General features: G+C 45.8%; 1 protein-coding gene across 3 annotated transcripts in view; it reads left to right on the top strand.

Annotated features, from left to right (window-relative positions):
* LOC123756099 (centrosomal protein of 164 kDa) overlaps window positions 1-24,470 on the top strand; it is a 481,504-nt gene that overhangs the window by 339,826 nt on the left and 117,208 nt on the right. For all 3 annotated transcript variants that reach the window (XR_011230545.1, XM_069336540.1, XM_069336539.1), the window contains exon 14: window positions 18,900-20,075. Coding sequence is in view for 2 of the 3 variants with exons in the window: in XM_069336540.1 (XP_069192641.1) it covers window positions 18,900-20,075 (1,176 nt within the window). In the remaining variant the exon portion in view is untranslated. The remainder of the gene's footprint in view (window positions 1-18,899; window positions 20,076-24,470) is intronic.

Raw genomic sequence — 24,470 nt, 5'->3', positions numbered from 1 at the left:
TAGGGAGTTTTCTACCTCTCTGTTCGGTTTTTGTTGTAGTTTTTTACCATGTGGGGTTTGTTTTGTTACGCCTACCTTTCTGGGTGCCTAACCCCGGTCGATGGCAGATAAGGAAAACCCCCAACCATATGGGGTTTTCCAGGGCCATTGCTCCCTGAAACCTCTCTGAAGGGGCCAGGTTCTGGCGCTGGTCCCTGGTAGGTCTGAACTCCATAGCTAATGTCCCGGTCTAACATAACACACATTAGCCTGATAAGCTCCAGGGAGCCTCCGGGGCTCACCCAGAAAATGGCGTTTCATTACATTCAACGCTGGTTTTTTTAGGTCCAGATAGATGCAGTCAACCCAACCATCTCTTTCCTGTAATATCTCTGTGGCTCGATCATAGAAACTGAGTAAATTCGATACACAGGATCTTCCAGATCGAAAACCATACTGTCTGTCTGATATTATATCATTTCTCTCTAGGTGTTCTACCCATTTAGTTTTGATTAGTTTTTCCAATACTTTCACTATTACACTTGTCAATGATACAGGTCTATAATTGAGGGGGTCTTCCCTGCTGCCACTTTTGTAGATTGGAACTATGTTAGCCTGTTTCCACCCGTCTGCTACGATTCCTGTATACAGGGATGCCTGAAAGATCAGGTGAAGTGGAATGCTGAGCTCAGATGCACATTCTCTCAGAACCCATGGTGAAACGCCATCTGGGCCAGCTGCTTTGTTCTTACCGAGCTCCTTGAGCATTTTTTCCACTTCGTCTCTAGACACCTCTATGTGTTCTATGTTGTTCTCTGGAATTCTTATTGTATCTGGTTCCCTAAAGATTTCATTTTGTACAAACACACTTTGGAACTTTTCATTTAGTGTTTCACACATTTCCTTTTCATCTTCCGTGAATCTATTTCCCATTTTCAACCTCTGAATATTATCCTTTACCTGCAATTTGTTGTTTATGAATTTATAGAATAGACCTGGTTCTGTTTTACATTTGTCCGCAATCCCTTTTTCAAAATTTCTTTCTGCCTCTCTCCTCTCTGCCGTGTAGTTGTTTCTCGCATCTTTGTATCGCTGGTATGTTTGGGGGTTCGGCCTCTTCCTGTATTGATTCCATTTTTGTGTCTTTCGGTCTCTAGCCCTCTCGCAATTTCTATTGAACCAATCCTGTTTCCTAGTTCTGCATCTCTGTTTTGGTATAAATTTTTTTGTGCCTTTATCATATATTTCACAAAACTTGCCATACATCTCATTCACTTCCTTGCCTAGCATCAAGTCTGTCCAATTATACTCACTAAAAAAATTTCTAAGGTCACCATAATGTCCTCTCCTGAAGTCTGGTTTTTCAACTGCTTCAACCTCCTTATTTTCTTCCAGCTTATAATGCATTGCATACTTTATTCCCAAAAAGACATGGTCACTTTTACCCAAGGGAGGAAGGTACTGAATGTCAAATATCTCTTCCTCCTTCCTGGTAAATATCAAATCTAGCATGGAGGGAACGTCCCCTTCCCTCATCCTCGTAGCTTGTTTAACATGTTGATACAAGAATGTTTCCAGGATGAGGTCTACAAATTTACAGGTCCAAAAATCTTCTGTTTTAGCTTCATATGCTTCCCAGTCTATGGATTTCAAGTTGAAGTCACCGACTATCAACAGTCGTGATCTATCGTTATCCGCTCTCGCTATAATCTCTCTCATTATTGTTATAAGACCTTCACGTTTACTATCTAGCTCCTCCTTTGACCATGTGCTGCTTGGCGGTGGACTATATGCATTTATCATCATTAGTTTATCATCCTCATAGCAGATCTCTAGTGCTATTATGTCAACTTCTTGTGGATTGGCAGTCATTATTTCCTTCACCTTTAGGTGTTCTTTTACCAGCACAGCAACGCCACCGCCTTTCCTAATTTTTCTGTCCTGTCTCCAAATTGAGTAGCCCCTTAGGAATATGACCTCATTTAAAATTTCATCTTCAAGTTTTGTCTCCGTGAGTGCAACAATGTCTGGTGTCTGCAGCTGTATTACATCACTTAACTCCAGTATCTTCGATCTCACTCCATCTATGTTGGTGTATGCAATCTTCAGGAACTTGTTCCCCCTCTCCTTATTCTTCACTCCCCCTCTCTCTATTGATTTTGTTGGTTTGCCTTTATGTACCACTTTACTGGTTTGCCTACCCCTATCACTTTGTAGAAAAAAGAATTTATTTCTTCTTCATTCCTGCTCTCATTTAAATGTTTTGCCTCGGCGAGGTTCAGTTTCAGCTTCTCTCTATCTTCTTTTGAAAGATCTCGTCTTAACGACCACCCTTTCCCATCCTCATCCCTTTGCAATTTTCTAGCATTCCTTAGTACTTCTTCCATCTGTTTGGCACCGTTTAGGGTGATCCTCAAAGGTCGATCTTTCCCTTTTACGTACCTGCCTATTCTCCTGTAGTCGCACACATTCTCTCTGTTTGTAAGACCTTCCACGAGGCCAACAATTTTATCTACTACTTTAGCTTCTTCTACAGCTCTTTCTGACCTAGATGTTATCGCCTTTTCTTTGCAGCCAAAAATGATCAGGGACTTACTCCGATCAACTGTGTTTTGCACCAACTTCGGGTTAGATGCCAATTCTTTCCTCACTTCTAGCCTAATGTTTGTTTTATCTTGGTTGCTGCAGTGTTTGACTTCCTTTACTGCTTCTTCTATTTTTTCCTTCTCCTTGGCCACTTGTGCATAAGTGAGTTGCATATCTTTCTTGCACTGTTCTATTCCCTGTGTAACTTCCTCCATCTGTGCTGACAAAAGCTGTTTCTCCTGTTGAATTTCCTTGCCTAACCTATTGTAGTCATTTATGTTTAAATTTACTTTAACTTCTTCCAAAGCTATTTTTAAGAGTTTATTTTCTTCTTCCATGGCTTTGCAATTTGTTTCCAATTGATTCTTATCCTTGCGCAAGTCTTTCACTAAACCCTCAAGACATAAAACTTTGCTATTCAAATGGTCATTACTTTCTTTCAATTTACTAATTATTTCTACATGAGAGTTCACTATAGTATCTAAATTTACCAACTTGTTATGTAGACTACTAATATCAATGCTTTCTTCATTGAATCCCTCAAAATCAAGCTCTGTTTTGTTTTTCCCCGTGCCAGTGGCCATCTTGAATGTTCTTCTCTGCACTGTAAACACTAGGGCAACTTTTTCTCATCCGATTTTTCACTTCCCTTAGCACTTTCCTGTTATCTCACCTATTTTTCAAGAGCACTATACCTTTATGTTCTCTGGGACACCACTCACTACCATCAACCTGTACTACAATACTTAGGATTGTTGAAATATGCTGGAGCTCCTCTGCTGCAAGTGTTGACCCTAGGGGTGTCACCTTTTTCAAATGTGGTTGTGGTTGTGTGCTCCGGCTCCAGTGGTTGTTTCAGCACTGTACCTAGTGTGGTGTCTGTCTTCTAGGTGGTGCGTGAGCCGGGAGTGAGTCTCCAGTACTCGGCCTGCATGTGCTTAGAGTTCCCTTCCCTAGGTGCCCTGTAAGTACTGCCCCTGGGGCTTGGGGTTACCTTTCACAAGTTCCTTGGGTCCTGCTTCTGCTAGGTCATTTGCTGCTCGGTTTTCGGCCGCCCTTTGTGTGATTGGGGGTTCTGTCTCCCTTGTTCACCTTAGGGTAAGGAGCAGTTTGCACTGGCGGGGCGCAGGGTGCTGCGCAGCTTGTTTCCACCAATCATAGCGGCTGGCTCTGTTCCGACTGGGTACGCTGTCCTCTTGCGGGGTTTTCTTTTTCTTTTTGTTTGTCTACCTGGTGGAGGCTCTGCCTTTGGTTCTTTCCCCCTTTGTGTCAAGTTCTCTTCCTTCTTCCGGTGGTTCCCCCTGCTAGGTCCCAGTGAGTGTACACGTCCCGGGGGTTCAGCTCTTAGAATGTTGTTTGGTAGCTTTGGGTGCCGGTTAGCAGTACCCTGCCTGGGATTACCTGAGTGCGAGTCCTCTTATAGTAAACGCTCGGGACCCTGGGAAACCCCTAGGGGGAGTGTGGGCCCGATAGATGTGGCCCTGGTGTCCCCCCCTCGCTTTGTGCGAGTTCGAGGGTTGCTCTGTCCCCTTGTCTCAGGGTGACTCTCGTGGTTTTGCCTCCGTCTGCAGCCTGTGAGGTCCGTGATACCTTCGGCCCGGGGTCCTGCAAGTTTTCCAGTCCATTCGAACTGTTTTCTGGCGGTTCTTTGCTGGAACCACGGGGTTTCTCTTAAGTGTTTGCCTTCAGGGTTGGTCCCTTCAAATGACTCGTTTGCTGGATTCTCGTGGTTTGGCTAACCATGAGGTTCATGTCCGGGGTGTGTCCTACGTCCTGGCGGACAGCCTGACTCCGTTAATTCCTCTGTTAGCGGATTGGCCAGTCGTCGCCGACTTGTTTCGTTGGCTCTTTCGGACGTATGGGCTCCTGGCCATGGACGTCTTCGAGTCAGCGTGGTCTAGGTGTTGCCCATTTTATGTGGCGCCCTTACCTGCCTGCGAGGCGTTCACGGTGGATGCCTTTCGGCAGGACTGATCGAGGTGGTGGTACCTGTTCCTCTTCTCCCGGTCCAGCTGTTGCTTCGGGTTCTGGCTCAGTTGGAGCCCATTCCCAAGAGAGTAGTCCTCATGGAGACAGAGTGCATAGATGAAGGAATTGGGACGAAAAACGGAGATGGCTCCAATAAAGAGGTAGACAAGACAGTCACAGATATAAATACCTTGAAAAACACAAAACCGGAACACATTTGCAAATTCTATGCTAAAGGAATATGCAAATATGGAAAATTAGGAGCAAAATTCCATTTTCTGCATCCTCGAAAATGCAGGAACATGTTGGAGAGGGGTACATGCCGTTTTGGAACAGGATGTAGATACTTCCACCCTAAATTATGTCAATTTTCAATTAGGGACAAAAAATGCTACAATCTTCAGTGTCCGGAATTCCATGTGAGAGGTACAGAGTGTTATAGACGGGAAGATCAATATGACACTACTGGAAATTTTTTAGAGGAAGGCAGAAACAGAGTAGTAAATATAAGAGAGAGGAACAGTCAGATGGAACCACTACAGGATTACAGAGGGGAACGGAGATACCCACAAGACTGGAATTCAAATTATCAACAAGCACACAGGTACTACACCAGACAACACACGTCCTACTACCAAAACTGGACGAATCACTTCCAAAACGACACACCCTGCACGCAAACACAGTGGCCTCCTTACCAGAGCCTCAGATATTAACACCAAGTAAGGCTTCCAGCACTTCCACTAACACGATAACATCATTTATATTTGCCAACATCCAAGGTATAAAAACACGCAAATCCAACAAAGTTCAAATTATAGATGGTCTCCTTCATGAGGCAAATGCAGTGTTTGCAGCCCTAACAGAAACCCACACAAAGGACTATCATGATGGTGAAATATGGATCTCAGAGTACAATCTTTTCAGATGTGATAGGAAACACCGGCTTCAGGGTGGAGTCAGCCTCTACATCAAAGACACACTCATCTGTACTGAGCTGCTAAACACCTCAAATGATATGGTGGAAGTGCTGATAATCAAAATAGAGATTTTAAATGTAGTTATTGTCTTTGTATATAAGTCACTGGAGGCAAACCCTCAGCAGTTTAAAGACCAACTAATGAAAATAGAACACTGCTTGGAAAACCTCACAAATCCAGCTCCGAACATCATCCTGCTTGGGGACTTCAACCTACGGCACCTGAAATGGAAGCACCTGGCTAATACAGTAATATCAGAAAGAATACCAGGAAGTAGCCTAAATGAACAGGCACATGCAAATGACCTGCTACGGATGTGCGACAGGTTTGCCTTAAACCAGCAAATAGTAGAACCAACTAGGAAGGAGAACACGCTGGACCTCATTTTCACTAATAATGATGAATTGATCAGGAACATAATAATTACAAATACCTGTTACTTAGATCACAACTTAATTGAAGTTGTGACAACCATGGGGAGTAGACCTTCAAAACCAGTCCAGATTCCCGGTGGAGGAGATTTCAGCAAATTCAACTTCAATAATAAACAGATAAACTGGGAGCAAATAAACCAGGACTTCACAGAAATAAACTGGGAAGAACAGCTAGAAAATGCAAACCTAAACCAGTACCTGGAAAAAATAAGCTCAGTAGCACTAGAAACATGTTCAAACTGCATACCTCTTAAGAAAAAAGAGGAAGAGATGCAGATTGGAACAGGAACGTCGTTCCCTATATAGGCGAAGAAAACGAATCGCGGAACAACTTGAGAGTCGCACCCTATCTCAAGAACGGCGAAGAAGGTTAGGTAGAGAAATAGAAACAATTGAACGGAAGCTACAAGAACCATACAAAACCCAGGAGAGGCAAAGAGAGCAAAAGGCCATCAGTGAAATAGAAAGAAATCCGAAATATGTTTTCTCCTATGCAAAATCAAGATAAAAAATCACATCTAGTATCGGGCCCCTGCGAAAGGGAGATGGAACTTTCACCGATGACAACAAAGAAATGAGCGAGCTACTGAGGACGCAGTACGACTGTTTTCAGCGAGCCATTAAACACACTAAAGATTGATAACCCAAATGAATTTTTCATGGATACGATACCAACATCAAATCATATATCAGACGTCACCCTATCCCCACTGGATTTTGAAGAAGCCATAAACAGTATGCCTATGCACTCTGCACCAGGCCCGGATTCTTGGAACTCCATATTCATAAAGAACTGTAAAAAACCACTATGACAGGCCCTCCACATTCTGTGGAGACAAAGCCTAGATACTGGCGTTATTCCTTTTATACTAAAAACAGCAGAGATAGCACCACTTCATAAAGGAGGAAATAAGGCAGAGGCAAAAAATTACAGACCGATAGCACTAACATCGCACATCATAAAAATTTTTGAGAGTGCTAAGAAGTAAAATCACAAAATACATGGAATCACAGCAACTCCATAACCCCGGACAACATGGTTTCAGAACAGGGCGCTCTTGCCTGTCGCAGTTGCTGGACCACTATGATGTGGCATTAGATGCTATGGAAGACAAACAAAACGCAGATGTAATTTACACAGATTTCGCAAAAGCTTTTGATAAATGTGACCATGGTGTTATTGCACATAAAATGCGTTCAAAAGGAATTACTGGAAAAATAGGCAGATGGATCTACAATTTCCTGACCAACAGAACCCAATGTGTAATAGTCAACAAAATAAAATCCAGCCCATCAACCGTGAAGAGCTCAGTCCCCCAGGGTACTGTGCTTGCTCCAGTACTTTTTCTCATCCTCATTTTGGACATAGACAAGAACACAACCTATAGCACTGTATCATCCTTTGCAGATGACACTAGGATCTTCATGAGAGTAGGCAACATAGACGACACGGCGAACCTCCAGTCAGATGTAGCTCAGGTCTTTCTATGGGCTACAGAAAATAATATGGTGTTTAACGAAGATAAGTTCCAGCTCATGCGCTATGGAAAAAATGAAAATATAAAAACGGAAACCACGTACAAAACTCAGGCAAATCATAACATAGAACGAAAAGGCAATGTAAAGGATCTGGGTGTACTCATGTCGGAAGACCTTACCTTTAAAGAACACAATAAAGTAGCCGTCACAACTGCAAGAAAAATGACAGGTTGTATAACAAGAACTTTCCACACTAGAGATGCTATATCGATGATGATACTTTTCAAAACGCTTGTGCTCTTTAGAGTGGAGTACTGCTGCACAATGACAGCCCCTTTCAAAGCTGGAGAAATTGCTGACCTGGAGAGCGTGCAGAGATCCTTTACTGCTAGAATCCACTCAGTAAAACATCTAAACTATTGGGACCGACTAAAGAGCCTAAAACTGTACTTCCTTGAGCGCAGGCGGGAGAGGTACATAATAATTTACACGTGGAAAATATTAGAGGGGCTGGTCCCAAACCTGCACACAGAAATAACATCACATGAGACCAGAAGACATGGCAGGATGTGCAGAATACCCCCGTTGAAAAACAGAGGTGTAACTGGTACTCTGAGAGAGAACTCTTATCAACATCAGAGGCCCGAGACTGTTCAACACGCTTCCACTACACATAAGGGGCATAACTGGCCAACCCCTCACAGTGTTCAAGAGAGAACTGGATAAGCACCTCCAAAGGATACCTGATCAACCAGGCTGTGACTCATACGTCAGGCTGCGAGCAGCCGCGTCCAACAGCCTGGTTGATCAGTCCGGCAACCAGGAGGCCTGGTCGACGACCGGGCCGCGGGGACGCTAAGCCCCGGAAGCACCTCAAGGTAACCTCAAGGTATGGTCCCTTGGTGGCCGGCCCAGCTTTATTTTCTGACGATGGTTGATAGGTGCTCGAACCTGGGGTGTTTTCCCGCAGCTCCGCCTCTTTTGGCAAGTTGGACCGGTCCTGTATGTGACTGGTTTGGCTTTCTCCTCGGCTGTTCGTGTCTGGTATTTTGTCAGGGGTATCACCATCTCTGTGGTTATCTTGAGATGATTTCGGGGCATTTAGTGTCCCCGCGGCCCAGTCCTCGACCAGGCCTCCACCCCCAGGGAGCAGCCCGTGACAACTGACTAACACCCAGGTACCTATTTTACTGCTAGGTAACAGGGGCATAGGGTGAAAGAAACTCTGCCCATTGTTTCTTGCCGGCTTCTGGGATCGAACCCAGGACCACAGGATCACAAGTCCAGCGTGCTGTCCACTCAGCCGACCAGCTCCCTAGTGGTGATCAGAGGGCTTTGTTGATGGTGTTCCACCTGCAAGCTTCATCTCGGCGACAGTATGATGTTCCTGGTGTTTTTATGCACCTTTTTCTTGCTCTTCGTAAGTCTTCTTCTCTTTTGCATTGGTTTGTGTTGTCCTTTCTTGGATTTTCAGGACTACAGTTATTTGATGTTTGTTACTGTTACCTCGTTTTGTGCGACGCTGTCGGAGCCGCTCCGGCTTGCGTTCGGGGTGGGCGTCACATCTGCCCTGTTCCGTTCACTTTCTCGTGTTTTGTTTCTCCTCCGGCCTGCTCATGCGCCGCCTGACCCATCCGCATCCTTGATCAGGGTGCCCTCTTATCTTCTCCTCAGTTTGTGGTAGCCCCTTCGGTTCAGGTTTCTGCTCTTTGGTACTGCTGGTAGGTTTGTACGTTTGCAGTCCTTCTCCATCCTTTTGGCGACGGTCGAGATGACTGCTTACTGAGGGTGTCCTTGGAATATTGATGCTTGATTGGTTCGGCCGGGGGTGCATCCTGTGTTGTCCAGTTATGCTTTTTGCCGTTACCTGTGTACCGTGTCTGGGGATGCGCTTTGGGTTGATCCAGTTCCCCCTCGTTCCCTGTTTCAGGGCTCGGGTCTCCCAGGTGTTCCACAGAGTTTTTAGGTCTTCCAGCCTGCGGTCTATCCTTGTGCCCGTGCTGTTTGGTTGTTTGCAGCTTTTGCTGCTGTGTTGGCAACGTCTAGGGCTCATTTCGGGCACTAGGGTTTGAGGGTCGCACAGGTTCCTGGCCGCCTGTTCTTTATGCGGGCGTCTGCTCCTGTGCATTTCTCGTTGCCTTGGGTTGCAGGTTGCAGCGTGTTGTCTCGGCTTCGTGTTGTGGGGTTTGTGGCGGCCGCCTCCCAGGTCAGCCCTTTCTTTTCCTTCTTTTTGGGTATGAAGCTCCAGGGAGCCATAGGGGCTCCCCACAGAAAACCAGCATTGAATGTAATGAAACGCCATTTTCCGGGTGAGCCCCAGAGGCACCCTGGCAACCCTCCCTCCCACCGGTCTGTGGCTTTTTCGCGTTGGTTGAAGCTTAGCTTCCGAACTGATGCTAGGCAGCTGACGCGGTGAGGTCCGGGGCTCCCCCCTCCTCCTCTCGGGGCGGGGAGGGCTGCGCGGACGATCGGTGCGGCTGTAAAGTGTGATGTTTGCTTGTTTCCTTGGGATTGTAGGGAGTTTCTACCTCTCTGTTCGGTTTTTTGTTTTAGTTTTTTACCATGTGGGGTTTGTTTTGTTATGCCTACCTTTCTGGGTGCCTAACTCCGGTCGATGGCAGACAAGGAAAAGTCCAACCATAAGGGGGTTTTCCAGGGCCATTGCTCCCTGAAACCTCTCTGAAGGGGCCAGGTTCTGGCGCTGGTCCCTGGTAGGTCTGAACTCCTTAGCTAATGTCCCGGTCTAATATAACATACATCAGCCTGATAAGCTCCAGGGAGACTCTGGGGCTCACCGAGAAAATGGCGTTTCAGTATCCACTCAATTTAACGGCCTCTTTTATACCGATCTGCCGGTAATAACGACCAGTTTGGGAGACCGGTATTTAGAGCCTCATATAACGGTCTGGCGGTTGATATTACCGAAGGTCGGTATTGGGTTTGTTTTGGCATCAGGGGGTCCTCACATATTATAATGAAGCAGCGGTGTGGGTGTGTATGTGCGCGCGTGTGTGACACATGGCAAGTAGGCCGCCTACCTCTTTCATCCCTTCCCTCACCCTCACTGAACCTCTCCCCCAACTCCCTCACTCCTGCTCTCCACCACAGCCTCACTTGCCTCACTTCTTGCCTCATCCCCCCCCCCCCCCAAGACCATTCTGGGAAATGGCTCAGTAGACTGGCAGTCAGCCACAAACAGCCTGGAGAATCTCCATCTAATACAATAAAGCATTCATGAACAAGTATTTTATAACTTTTTATTATCCTAATAATATTACTAAACAAAATCTGCAATCAAAAATATAAATGATGATGTATATCCAGAATTTATTTAAGAAACATCTGGTTATCTGGGTCAAATGTTAGGTTTAGCAGTGAGCCGGTCTCTTCCCCACCACCCACACACCTCCCCCCCCCCCTATACACACACACACACAAGTCCATAATCATTTTTGGATGTTTAGAGAAGGAAATTTCATCTAGGGTGGACCGAGCGGCAGAAGAGATGAAAATCATAGAGAAAATAGTAGGTTTAGGAGAAGGCTCAAAGGAAAATGTCAGTGATTTTAGAAGAATAGGAAAATATGAGAAAGAAAAGAACTGCCCCTTGAGGGTGACGTTTAATGGAGTGAAAAACATGATGGAAGTGCTAAGAAATGCCAGGAAACTGCAGAGTGATGAGGTTGGCAAATTTTGGTCAATAAGACAAGACCTCTCCAAGGAAGACAGAGAAAAGCTGAAAATGAACCTAATTGAGGCAAAACGTCTAAATGGGGATAGAAATGAAGAAGACAGAAATTCTTTTTTTTTACAAAGTGACAGGGACTGGAAAGCTTGTGAAATGGTACATAAAAACAAAGCAACAAGATCAGTAGTGGAAGGGGGAGTAAAGAGCAAAGGAAAAGGGAACATGTTCCTGAAAATTGTATATACCAACATAGATGGAGTGAGGTCAAAAACTTTGGAGTTGCAAGATATAATCCAGCTTAGGGTCCCAGATATTGTTGCATTATCAGAGACGAAACTTGAAGGAAATATAATAAATGAAGTCATATTCCCAAGAGGCTACTCAGTTTGGAGACGTGACAGGAAAACTAGGAAGGGAGGAGGAGTGGCTGTACTGGTGAAAAAACACCTGAAGGTAAAAGAGTTAATATTTGAAAACCCTCGAGATATTGACATAATGGCATTGCAGGTCTGGAATCAGGATGATAAGCTGATAATTGTAAATACCTACAGCCCACCAGCAAGCAACACTTGGACAAAGGAAGAACTGGATGACAAACGAGAGGGCCTCATAATGGTCATGAGAGATATTATTGTACAAGCAGATAAAGATAAATCACGACTGTTGATACTGGGGGACTTCAACTTTAGAGCAATAGACTGGGAGGCCTATGAAGCAAGAACGGAGGACTTTTGGACATGCAGATTTGTGAACCTCATTCTGGAGACATTCTTGTATCAACACATAAAGCAAGCCACAAGAATGAGGGAAGGAGATGTACCGTCAGTACTGGATCTAGTATTCACCAGGAAAGAAGAAGAGATTTTTGACATCCAGTACCTTCCTCCCTCGGGAAAGAGTGATCACGTCCTGTTAGACATTAAATATGCTTTAAGATATCATCTAGAAGAAAATGGGGACATTGAAACAGTTGATAAACTCGATGTAAGGAGAGGCAACTATGGGGAACTTCGAAATTTTTTTAATGAGTGTAATTGGACAGAATTGTTGCTAGGTAGGGAAGTAAATGAAATGTATGCCAAATTTTTAAAACTATACGAGGAAGGCACACAAACATTCATACCAAAACAGAGATACAGGGCCAGAAAACAGGATTGGTTCGACAGAAATTGTGAGAGGGCAAGAGACCAAAAGACACAAAAATGGAATCAGTATAGGAAGAGGCCAAACCCCCAAACATACCAGCGATACAAAGATGCGAGAAACAACTATACAGCAGTAAGGAGAGAGGCAGAAAGAAATTTTGAAAAAGGGATAGCAGATAAATGTAAAACAGAACCGGGCCTATTCTTCAAATTCATAAACAACAAATTGCAGGTAAAGGATAATATCCAGAGGTTGAAAATGGGAAACAGATTCACGGAAAATGAAAAGGAAATGTGTGAAACATTAAATGAAAAGTTCCAAAGTGTGTTTGTACAAAATGAAATCTTCAGAGAACCAGACACAATAAGAATTCCAGAGAACAATATAGAGCGGATAGAGGTGTCTAGAGATGAAGTGGAAAATATGCTAAAGGAGCTCGGGAAGAACAAAGCAGCTGGCCCAGATGGCGTTTCACCATGGGTTCTGAGAGAATGTGCATCTGAGCTCAGCATTCCACTTCACCTGATCTTTCAGGCATCCCTGTGTACAGGAATCGTAGCAGACGTGTGGAAACAGGCTAACATAGTTCCAATCTACAAAAGTGGCAGCAGGGAAGACCCCCTCAATTATAGACCTGTATCATTGACAAGTGTAATAGTGAAAGTATTGGAAAAGCTAATCAAAACTAAATGGGTAGAACACCTGGAGAGAAATGATATAATATCAGACAGACAGACAGTATGGTTTTCGATTTGGAAGATCCTGTGTATCGAATTTACTCAGTTTCTATGATCGAGCCACAGAGATATTACAGGAAAGAGATGGTTGGGTTGACTGCATCTATCTGGACCTAAAAAAGGCTTTCGATAGAGTTCCACATAAGAGGTTGTTCTGGAAACTGGAAAATATTGGAGGGGTGACAGGTAAGCTTCTATCATGGATGAAAAATTTTCTGACTGATAGAAAAATGAGGGCAGTAATCAGAGGCAATGTATCGGAATGGAGAAATGTCACAAGTGGAGTACCACAGGGTTCAGTTCTTGCACCAGTGATGTTTATTGTCTACATAAATGATCTACCAGTTGGTATACAGAATTATATGAACATGTTTGCTGATGATGCTAAGATAATAGGAAGGATAAGAAATTTAGATGATTGTCATGCCCTTCAAGAAGACCTGGATAAAATAAGTATATGGAGCACCACCTGGCAAATGGAATTTAATGTTAATAAATGTCATGTTATGGAATGTGGAATAGGAGAACATAGACCCCATACAACCTATATATTATGTGAGAAATCTTTAAAGAATTCTGATAAAGAAAGAGATCTAGGGGTGGTTCTAGATAGAAAACTATCACCTGAGGACCACATAAAGAATATTGTGCAAGGAGCCTATGCTATGCTTTCTAACTTCAGAATTGCATTTAAATACATGGATGGCGATATACTAAAGAAATTGTTCATGACTTTTGTTAGGCCAAAGCTAGAATATGCAGCTGTTGTGTGGTGCCCATATCTTAAGAAGCACATCAACAAACTGGAAAAGGTGCAAAGACATGCTACTAAGTGGCTCCCAGAACTGAAGGGTAAGAGCTACGAGGAGAGGTTAGAAGCATTAAACATGCCAAAACTAGAAGAGAGAAGAAAAAGAGGTGATATGATCACTACATACAAAATAGTAACAGGAATTGATAAAATCGACAGGGAAGATTTCCTGAGACCTGGCACTTCAAGAACAAGAGGTCATAGATTTAAACTAGCTAAACACAGATGCCGAAGAAATATAAGAAAATTCACCTTCGCAAATAGAGTGGTAGACGGTTGGAACAAGTTAAGTGAGAAGGTGGTGGAGGCCAAGACCGTCAGTAGTTTCAAAGCGTTATATGACAGAGTGCTGGGAAGACGGGACACCACGAGCGTAGCTCTCATCCTGTAACTACACTTAGGTAATTACACTTAGGTAATTACAGGGTTCAGTTCTTGCACCAGTGATGTTTAATGTGTACATAAATGATCTCCCAGTTGGTATACAGAATTAAATGAACATGTTTGCTGATGATGCTAAGATAATAGGAAGGATAAGAAATTTAGATGATTGTCATGCCCTTCAAGAAGACCTGGACAAAATAAGTATATGGAGCACCACTTGGCTAATGGAATTTAATGTTAATAAATGTCATGTTATGGAATATGGAATAGGAGAACATAGACCCCACACAACCTATATATTATGTGAGAAATCTTTAAAGAATTCTGATAAAGAAAGAGATCTAGAGGTGGTTCTAGATAGAAAACTATCACCTGAGGACCACATAAAGAATATTGAGCAAGGAGCCTATGCTATGCTTTCTAACTTCAGAATTGCATTTAAATACATGGATGGCGATATACTAAAGAAATTGTTCATGACTTTTGTTAGGCCAAAGCTAGAATATGCAGCTGTTGTGTGGTGCCCATATCTTAAGAAGCACATCAACAAACTGGAAAAGGTGCAAAGACATGCTACTAAGTGGCTCCCAGAACTGAAGGGTAAGAGCTACGAGGAGAGGTTAGAAGCATTAAACATGCCAAAACTAGAAGACAGAAGAAAAAGAGGTGATATGATCACTACATACAAAATAGTAACAGGAATTGATAAAATCGACAGGGAAGATTTCCTGAGACCTGGCACTTCAAGAACAAGAGGTCATAGATTTAAACTAGCTAAACACAGATGCCGAAGAAATATAAGAAAATTCACCTTCGCAAATAGAGTGGTAGACGGTTGGAACAAGTTGAGTGAGAAGGTGGTGGAGGCCAAGACCGTCAGTAGTTTCAAAGCGTTTTATGACAGAGTGCTGGGAAGACGGGACACCACGAGCATAGCTCTCATCCTGTAACTACACTTAGGTAATTACACTCACTCACTCACTCACTCACTCACTCACTCACTCACTCACTCACTCACTCACTCACTCACTCACTCACTCACTCACTCACTCACTCACTCACTCACTCACTCACTCACTCACTCACTCTCTCTCTCTCTCTCTCTCTCTCTCTCTCTCTCTCTCTCTCTCTTCCTCCTTCCATCTCTCCCTCCCTCCCTCCTTCCATCCCTCCTTCCCTCCCTCCCTCCCTCCCTCTCTCCATCCCTCCTTCCCTTCCTCCCTTCATCCCTCCCTTCATCCCTCCCTCCCTCCCTCCATCCCTCCCTCCCTCCCTCCTTCCATTCCTCCCTCCCTCTCTCCATCCCTCCTTCCCTCCCTCCCTTCATCCCTCCCTCCCTCCCTTCATCCCTCCCTCCATCCTTCCATCCCTCCATCAATCCATCCATCCATCCCTCCCTCCATTCTTCCATCCCTCCATCAATCCATCCATCCATCCCTCCATCAATCTCCATTTTCTCCCTCCCTGCCTCTGCCTGCCTGCCTCCCTCCCAAGCTCTGCCCGCTTCTTCCTCCCTGCCTACCTCCCAACCTCTTCCTGCCTGCCTACATTTCAGCCTCTCCATCCCCGCCTGCCTGCCCATCCACCCACCAGTCAGCCATCACTGACACAATGCCACTGACATTTGGAGCCAACATGGTGCACAAATGTTTGATTGTGCAGATATGTACAACAAAGTCACGGAATGAACACTCCAGCCTCTTGACAAATCAAAACAATGTGCCGTGAATCTGTGACATCACAGGGTAGAAGGCACTAGAGTGGTGGACCAAGTGGCAGTCTGTACAAAATATATCTTACCTGAATGTTACTTGAAAAAAAAAGACACTTAACTATGGAAATACCGGAGCTCCGGAAATAACGACCAGGGTACAGCCCCATATAGGCCGTTAAATCGAGTGGATACTGTACATTCAACGCCGGTTTTTTTCTCAAACTAAAATACAGTACATATGTTTATCTTACCTTTATGGAGGACTCTTAATGGTGTATGGAAGATAGTGATGAGGGGGAGGAGGAGAGGTGTTACTGATTGGGAGTCCCCTTCCATTATAACATCAGGCAGTGATGACTTTTCTGGGATACACTCTCTGGCATGTTTTGCCTGCATACCACAAGGACCTGCTTGTGTCTCACTGCTTGCTTGTCTTACTAAGAATCTGTCTTAAGACACTTGTTTTTCCCTACATTTTAACATTTGTCTGTAGTAAGACATCACATTGCCATTTAAAGATCAATGCAATGGCCTGCTACAGCTTTATCTGGGGGGAGTTTTTTCAACAAAACTTTGCAGTTCTTCCCATACTTCACACATTTTCTTAACCCCTTAACTGCGTTGCCTCCAAATGTGACACCCCCGCAGTGCGCAGGAAATAAATTCTCTGGAAAAAATTCTTTTTTCTTTTTAAAGTGTCAAAAACCCTTCCCTCAGTATGGGTATGTAAAAAAAAAGTCGAAATTGTACTTACTTTGGCTGCTATGGGGTCCAGAAGTTGGGGCGTGACGTCATCATTCCCCGTGCGCCCGTGCCATAAGCTCTCGGGGGCGGTGGGGCGCTCGGGGCGGGCCGCGCGAGTTGCCGCGAATATATTTTCGTTCATTTTTTGCGCACCTTTCCACATACATTTTCATTGTTTTTATGTGCCAATCCAATGTATAATGAACACGTACACTATAATATCGCAGTACAACATCCGTACTGTCCGTAGACACTGTGTTACGTGCATGAAACTTGTGTACACATATGCAGCACATATTTACTATGTATCATGCTAATTTGTGTATATATACAATCTATTTACACACTATACACTGTCACACACTATATACATTCACCATCAACACATTCAGAACACCGCGTAGCAGCTGCTTTGTATGGGCCAATAGCAGCTGCCTCGTATGGGCCAATAGCAGCTGCCTCGTATGGGCCAATAGCAGCTGCCTCGTATGGGCCAATATTATCTGCCTCGTATGGGCCAATAGCAGCTGCCTCGTATGGGCCAATATCAGCTGCCTCGTATGGGCCAATAGCAGCTGCCCCGTATGGGCCAATAGCAGCTGCCCCGTATGGGCCAATAGCAGCTGCCTCGTATGGGCCAATAGCAGCTGCCTCGTATGGGCCAATAGCAGCTGCCTCGTATGGGCCAATAGCAGCTGCCTCGTATGGGCCAATAGGAGCATTTGGCCATGAACACATTCAGAACACCTCGAGTGAGAGCAGCCACACCCAGTCAGTCTCCCTCACTCCAACATCTTACTTGCCAACATTGCTCCTCCCACCATATTGTTATAGTTCTTTTTACACATGGTCTATATACCTATCTACATGTTTTATTTAGAAGAACTATGCAAGTAAGCTGGTATTGTGTCCAAACAGTACAGTGGCCACCATACACTGCATGAAAAATCACACAGCAGACGACGCTACGATTACGTCACCTCCCTCACCAAAATAGCTCCTCTCAACATTCTCCTGTTGCTGTTCTTACACTATATACACACACTATATATACCCATGTACATATGTGTTGCCCATAGTGAACCACTAAGCTAGTATGGTGAGCAAAACAAGAGTGGCAGCCACACACACACAATGAGGCTACCTCAATTCTCGCCCTCCCTCCCTCATCAAAATTCCTCCTTCCACAATACTACGCACAACGCTAATTATAACCACAATCCTGCTATTATCACAATCCTGGTCACTAATTCCTGTAAATGAATAATTGACCACACGTTTATTTTGATAAGGAACCTAAGAAATCATTTGAAGATTCCTAGATGAACGAAATAATGCTGTGGTGCTGTGGCTAGCGCTGTGAACATCGTGAACAGCATTGAATCACTGATATTTGAACATTGTACCCACTCATTATCACACTCAGGCTCTAATATAACACTATCATAGCTAAATAATACAAGTTATATATATATTTTGACATTATTAGGCGATGCTGTGGTCACATGCTGAACAGCAGTGCTGTGCGCTCATGCTGCGAGCGCCAGCCTTGGTTGCTCACTCACTACTGAGGCTCCCACACCCAGGAATGTGGACCACGATTTTTTTTAAAGATGGCGTCTGTTTACAAGAGCCCTGAGGAAGCTGATGTGAACCCCATGTAGCCGCGGGAGTTTTGAATGGAACGTGAAAAATACAAATACCCGGAGGCACGTTGCGCAAACCAGACGTGAGCCTGCAGGCGCGTTGCGCAGTTTAAGGGTTAATGAGGAAGGGGCATCCTCTACTGCCTCTACTCACAACTATTTTCTTAGGTTGAACCTTACCACTGACTTTCTGGGACCCATGGCGTGATATATAATAATCAGTTTTATGTTCAAAAAGCAAAAAATCACGATAAAATGGAATTTCTTATAGGCATGATTGTCACTAAGCGGGCAGCTCTAGTAAACTGAGGCAGGTCGGCATGCGTGACTGGGAACCACGCACTCGGTCGACCCAAACGTGTACCAACAAATATCGTTAGTCGACGACACTATCGTAAGTCGAGTCACATTTTTCGATCAAATTTACATTGTAACTCGAAATTATCGTAAGTCGGGGTTATCGTAAGTCGAGGTGCCACTGTAATGGTTGGTTTAGTTAAGTGGTTAACAAGATAGCTTCAGGTAGACACCGGTGCTCTACCAGAAAGAGGTATTACATTACATTCAATGGTATTTATTTAATATTATATATATTTTTTTCAGGAAACACTGGAAAAGAAGATCCATGCTGATTCACTTGCTAAAATGAAAGAAAGTTATGAAATAGAGGTGAGGCAGCTTGAAGAAATACACTGTGAGAACATTAACAAGCTGGAGGTACAGCATGAAGAAGACTTGTCCAAACTCAAATCCGACTTTAAGGCTGAATTAACAATACAAAAGACAGAACTTGAGAACAAATTGACCGAGTTTAAAATTGAATATGATCAAAGAATGAATAGTTTAGGACAAGATGAACTGGATGAAGGAGATAATGATAATGATGATGATAATGATGATAATGACAAACATGGAGAAGGAATGGAATCAAATAGAAAAAATAGTACACATGAAGAAACATTTATCCCAGATGTAAATGTGAGAAGAGAAAATGGGAAGTTAAAAGAAGAAGTGAAAAAATATGACCATATATTGAGAGAACTACGAGAGAGGCGGAGGAGTCTCGAGGAAGACCTTGAAGCACTAAAAACACAGGAAAAGAAAGTCAAGGAATTACAAACTCACAAGTTGACCTCAGATGCCTCTTCCTGCTGCAGCAAAAATATGTGCATTCATCAATCTAAGTACAATAAAATGAAGGAAAAATACTCCAATCTTGTTACTCGCATTAAAATGGAAAAGTCCAAAAAGTGGAGTAAAAAATTAGCAACAACACATGAAGAGAGAAGTGAAAGCACTCCGTCATTGTCAAGTGAGAAGAGTAGCATAGAGAGTAACAGCAATGTATCACACACTGGCCAACCATCACGTGATGTAACATCAAGTGTCTCATCCAGCCCGACACGTACAAGAAAACAGCACAATTTTGCTTGTAAGAGCTCGAGTGATGTAAGTGATGATGAAGAAATTAAGCTTGCTAATCAAGTTTTGGAAAAGTATGATAGAATTCCAGAATATCTTTTTGCCAAAAATATAAATCTCAATAATGTAGGTAGTAAGTTAAAGCATAATATTACAAAACCCATTACAAGTACTCCAAAAAAGGCATGGATGGATGATGAACTTTTAACAAATGGCCGGAAAGTTTTGAAGAAAACAGAAAAATTTATTAAATCAAATCCAATGAAAACCCAGCGTGAAGTATCCAGTTTGAGAGCAGAAGACATAAAGAGGGAAATTCAACGTCAGAATGCAGACTTTAAGGCGCCTTCATCAAAGGTATTTCTGTAGTGGTGACTGAGGAGTTACCTTAGTTCTTGCTCCTGTTCTGTGCAATATTTTCTCTCTCTAAAATATTTCAGTAACATTATCATGAGACCCCACATGCAAAAAACATTCATCATGAAATAGGAATTTGTTATATATACTGCTTCACACGAGAACTTCTCATCAGTTCTAAAATTAAAATGTAAAATTATTGCCCATCTTTTCAGCATTGTTTATTTCACTCATTGATCTATATAGTATAGTACTGTACTAGAATTTGTTTTACTTTATTTTTCCAGTGATGTATTATAGTAATAGGGTAAAGATATTCATGAACTCCTGACTCATAATACCGCCCTTCTAGACCCAGCACCATCACATCAAACTTATTCTAGCACAAACTAGCAAAATATCTACCCATGTATTCTGCCACTTTTCTTCATAAGATGAGAAGTATTTCCCATGAATTGCTTCTACTTTTACAACCCTTTCTGACATAGGCAACCCTGGTCTTACAGAGGTAACCCTTCCCTTACAGAGGTCACCCTGGCCTTACAGAGGTCACCCTGGCCTTACAGAGGTCACCCTGGCCTTACAGAGGTCACCCTGGCCTTACAGAGGTCACCCTGGCCTTACAGAGGTCACCCTGGCCTTACAGAGGTCACCCTGGCCTTACAGAGGTCACCCTGGCCTTACAGAGGTCACCCTGGCCTTACAGAGGTCACCCTGGCCTTACAGAGGTCACCCTGGCCTTACAGAGGTCACCCTGGCCTTACAGAGGTCACCCTGGCCTTACAGAGGTCACCCTGGCCTTACAGAGGTCACCCTGGCCTTACAGAGGTCACCCTGGCCTTACAGAGGTCACCCTGGCCTTACAGAGGTCACCCTGGCCTTACAGAGGTCACCCTGGCCTTACAGAGGTCACCCTGGCCTTACAGATGTCACCCTGGCCTTACAGAGGTCACCCTGGCCTTACAGAGGTCACCCTGGCCTTACAGAGGTCACCCTGGCCTTACAGAGGTCACCCTGGCCTTACAGATACCTGGTTGATACCTGGTTGATGGGGTTCTGGGAGTTCTTCTACTCCCCAAGCCCGGCCCGAGGCCAGGCTCGACTTGTGAGAGTTTGGTCCACCAGGCTGTTGCTTGGAGCGGCCCGCAGGGCCACGTACCCACCACAGCTCGGCTGATCCGGAACTTCTCTTAGAAAATCGTCCAGTTTTCTCTTGAAGATGTCCACGGTTGTTCCGGCAATATTTCTTATGCTCGCTGGGAGGACGTTGAACAACCGCGGACCCCTGATGTTTATACAGTGCTCTCTGATTGTGCCTATGGCACCTCTGCTCTTCACAGGTTCAATCTTGCATTTTCTTCCATATCGTTCACTCCAGTACGTTGTTATTTTACTGTGTAGATTTGGGACCTGACCCTCCAGTATTTTCCATGTGTATATTATTTGGTATCTCTCTCGTCTCCTTTCTAGAGAGTACATTTGGAGAGCTTTGAGACGATCCCAATAATTTAGGTGTTTTATCGCGTCTATGCGTGCCGTATATGTTCTCTGTATTCCCTCTATTTCAGCAATCTCTCCTGCTCTGAAGGGGGAAGTGAGTACTGAGCAGTACTCGAGATGGGACAACACAAGTGACTTGAAGAGTACAACCATTGTGATGGGATCCCTGGATTTGAAAGTTCTCGTAATCCATCCGATCATTTTTCTGGCTGACGCGATATTTGCTTGGTTATGCTTCCTAAACGTTAGATCGTCGGACATCATTATTCCTAAATCCTTTACATGCTGTTTTTCTACTATGGGAATATTCGATTGTGTTTTGTACCCTGTATTATGTTTCAGATCCTCATTTTTGCCGTACCTGAGTACAGTGTGTCCTCACTTGAACGAACTATATGGGGCGAAGCCGATTCGTTCCAGTGCGGAATTCGTTCCATCCGTCCGGCCCCAACAACCTTCTTATTTTTTTTTCTTTTAAACATATGCCAGGACACATTAGTTTGTTTCTTTGTTGTGTGGTGCTTCATTATAATATTTTTCATGCTCTTTTGGTGTCAATAATAATCTGAGATGCGAGAATCACCATCCCCCACCCCACTCACACCATCCTCCACACCATCCTCCACACCACCCACACCATCCTCCACACCACCCACACCATCCTCCACACCACCCACACCATCCTCCACACCACCCACACCATCCTCCACACCACCCACACCATCCTCCACACCACCCATACCATCCCAACACCACCCATACCATCCCCCACACCACCCACACCATCCTCCACACCACCCACACCATCCCCCACACCACCCACACCATCCCCCACACCACCCCCCACACCACCCATACCATCCCCCACACCACCCACACCATCCCCCACACCACCCATACCATCCCCCACACCACCCACACCATCCCCCACACCACCCACACCATCCCCCACACCACCCACACCATCCCCCACACCACCCACACCATCCCCCACACCACCCACACCATCCCCCACACCACCCACACCATCCCCCACACCACCCACACCATCCCCCACACCACCCACACCATCCCCCACACCACCCACACCATCCCCCACACCATCCCCCACACCACCCCCCACACCACCCACACCATCCCCCACACCATCCTCCACACCACCCACACCATCCCCCACACCACTAACACCATTCGCCCCCACCACCCACACTCCCCACACCACCACCCACACACCCCACACCACCACCCACACACCCCACACCACCACCCACACCATCCCCCACACACCCCACACCACCACCCACATCATCCCCCACACCATCCACACCATCCCCCACACCACCCACACCATCCCCCACACCACCCACACCACCCCCCACACCATCCCCAACACCACTAACACCATTCGCCCCCACCACCCACACTCCCCACACCACCACCCACACACCCCACACCACCCACACCGTGTATTGAAGCAGCAGGCTTGGAAGCGTCTCAACTCGCCCGACAAAAAAAAATGATGGGTTGACAGGTCTCCTCTCACACCTCCAGGACCCCACCCCCCCCCACCCCCCAGGTACCCGGCCATACACACCACAATGCCAAGTCAGCTATTGTTTTCTTCAGGAAACAATAAAACGTGTTAATGATTAATAATGTATATTAATACACGAAAATTAACATATTTTGGCATAAATATTTTACAGCTAAGATTGAGATTTATAATAGAGTATGAATGAGAGGTTTGGCAGCCATGCGTGGTCACCACCCTTCTCTCTCCACTTCCACCTCCCCTGACAACACCTTCCACCACTGACCCCACCTGCCTCTTTCCACCACCTGCCTCCCCTAACCCCACCTGCCTCCCCTGACCCCACCTGCCTACCCTGACCCCACCTGCCTACCCTGACCCCACCTGCCTCCCCTGACCCCACCTGCCTCCCCTGATCCCACCTGCCTACCATTCGCCCCCACCTGCCTCTTTCCACCGCCTGCCTCCCCTGACACCGCCTGCCTCCCCTGACCCCACCTGCCTCCCCTGATCCCACCTGCCTCCCCTGACCCCACCTGCCTACCCTGATCCCACCTGCCTACCATTCGCCCCCACCTGCCTCCCCTGACACCACCTGCCTCTTTCCACCACCTGCCTCCCCTGACCCCACCTGCCTCCCCTGATCCCACCTGCCTCCCCTGACCCCACCTGCCTCCCCTGACACCACCTGCCTCTTTCCACCACCTGCCTCCCCTGACCCCACCTGCCTCCCCTGATCCCACCTGCCTCCCCTGACCCCACCTGCCTCCCCTGACACCACCTGCCTCTTTCCACCACCTGCCTCCCCTGACCCCACCTGCCTCCCCTGACACCGCCTGCCTCCCCTGACCCCACCTGCCTCCCCTGACACCACCTGCCTCTTTCAACCGCCTGCCTCCCTTGACCCCACCTGCCTCCCCTGACACCACCTGCCTCCCCTGACACCACCTGCCTCCCCTGACACCGCCTGCCTCCTCTGACACCACCTGCCTCCCCTGACCCCACCTGCCTCCCCTGACCCCACCTGCCTCCCCTGACCCCACCTGCCTACCCTGACCCCACCTGCCTCCCTTGACACCACCTGCCTCCCCTGACCCCATGTGCCTCCCCTGACACCACCTGCCTCCCCTGACACCGCCTGCCTCCCCTGACACCACCTGCCTCCCCTGACCCCACCTGCCTCCCCTGACCCCGCCTGCCTCCCCTGACACCACCTGCCTCCCCTGACACCACCTGCCTCCCCTGACACCGCCTGCCTCCCCTGACCCCGCCTGCCTCCCCTGACACCACCTGCCTCCCCTGACACCACCTGCCTCCCCTGACACCGCCTGCCTCCCCTGACACCGCCTGCCTTCCCTGACACC

The sequence above is a fragment of the Procambarus clarkii genome, chromosome 36 (genome assembly GCF_040958095.1).
Source record: "Procambarus clarkii isolate CNS0578487 chromosome 36, FALCON_Pclarkii_2.0, whole genome shotgun sequence".
Classification (NCBI taxonomy): Eukaryota; Metazoa; Arthropoda; class Malacostraca; order Decapoda; family Cambaridae; genus Procambarus; species Procambarus clarkii.
This window is presented reverse-complemented; position numbering and strand designations above follow the sequence as displayed.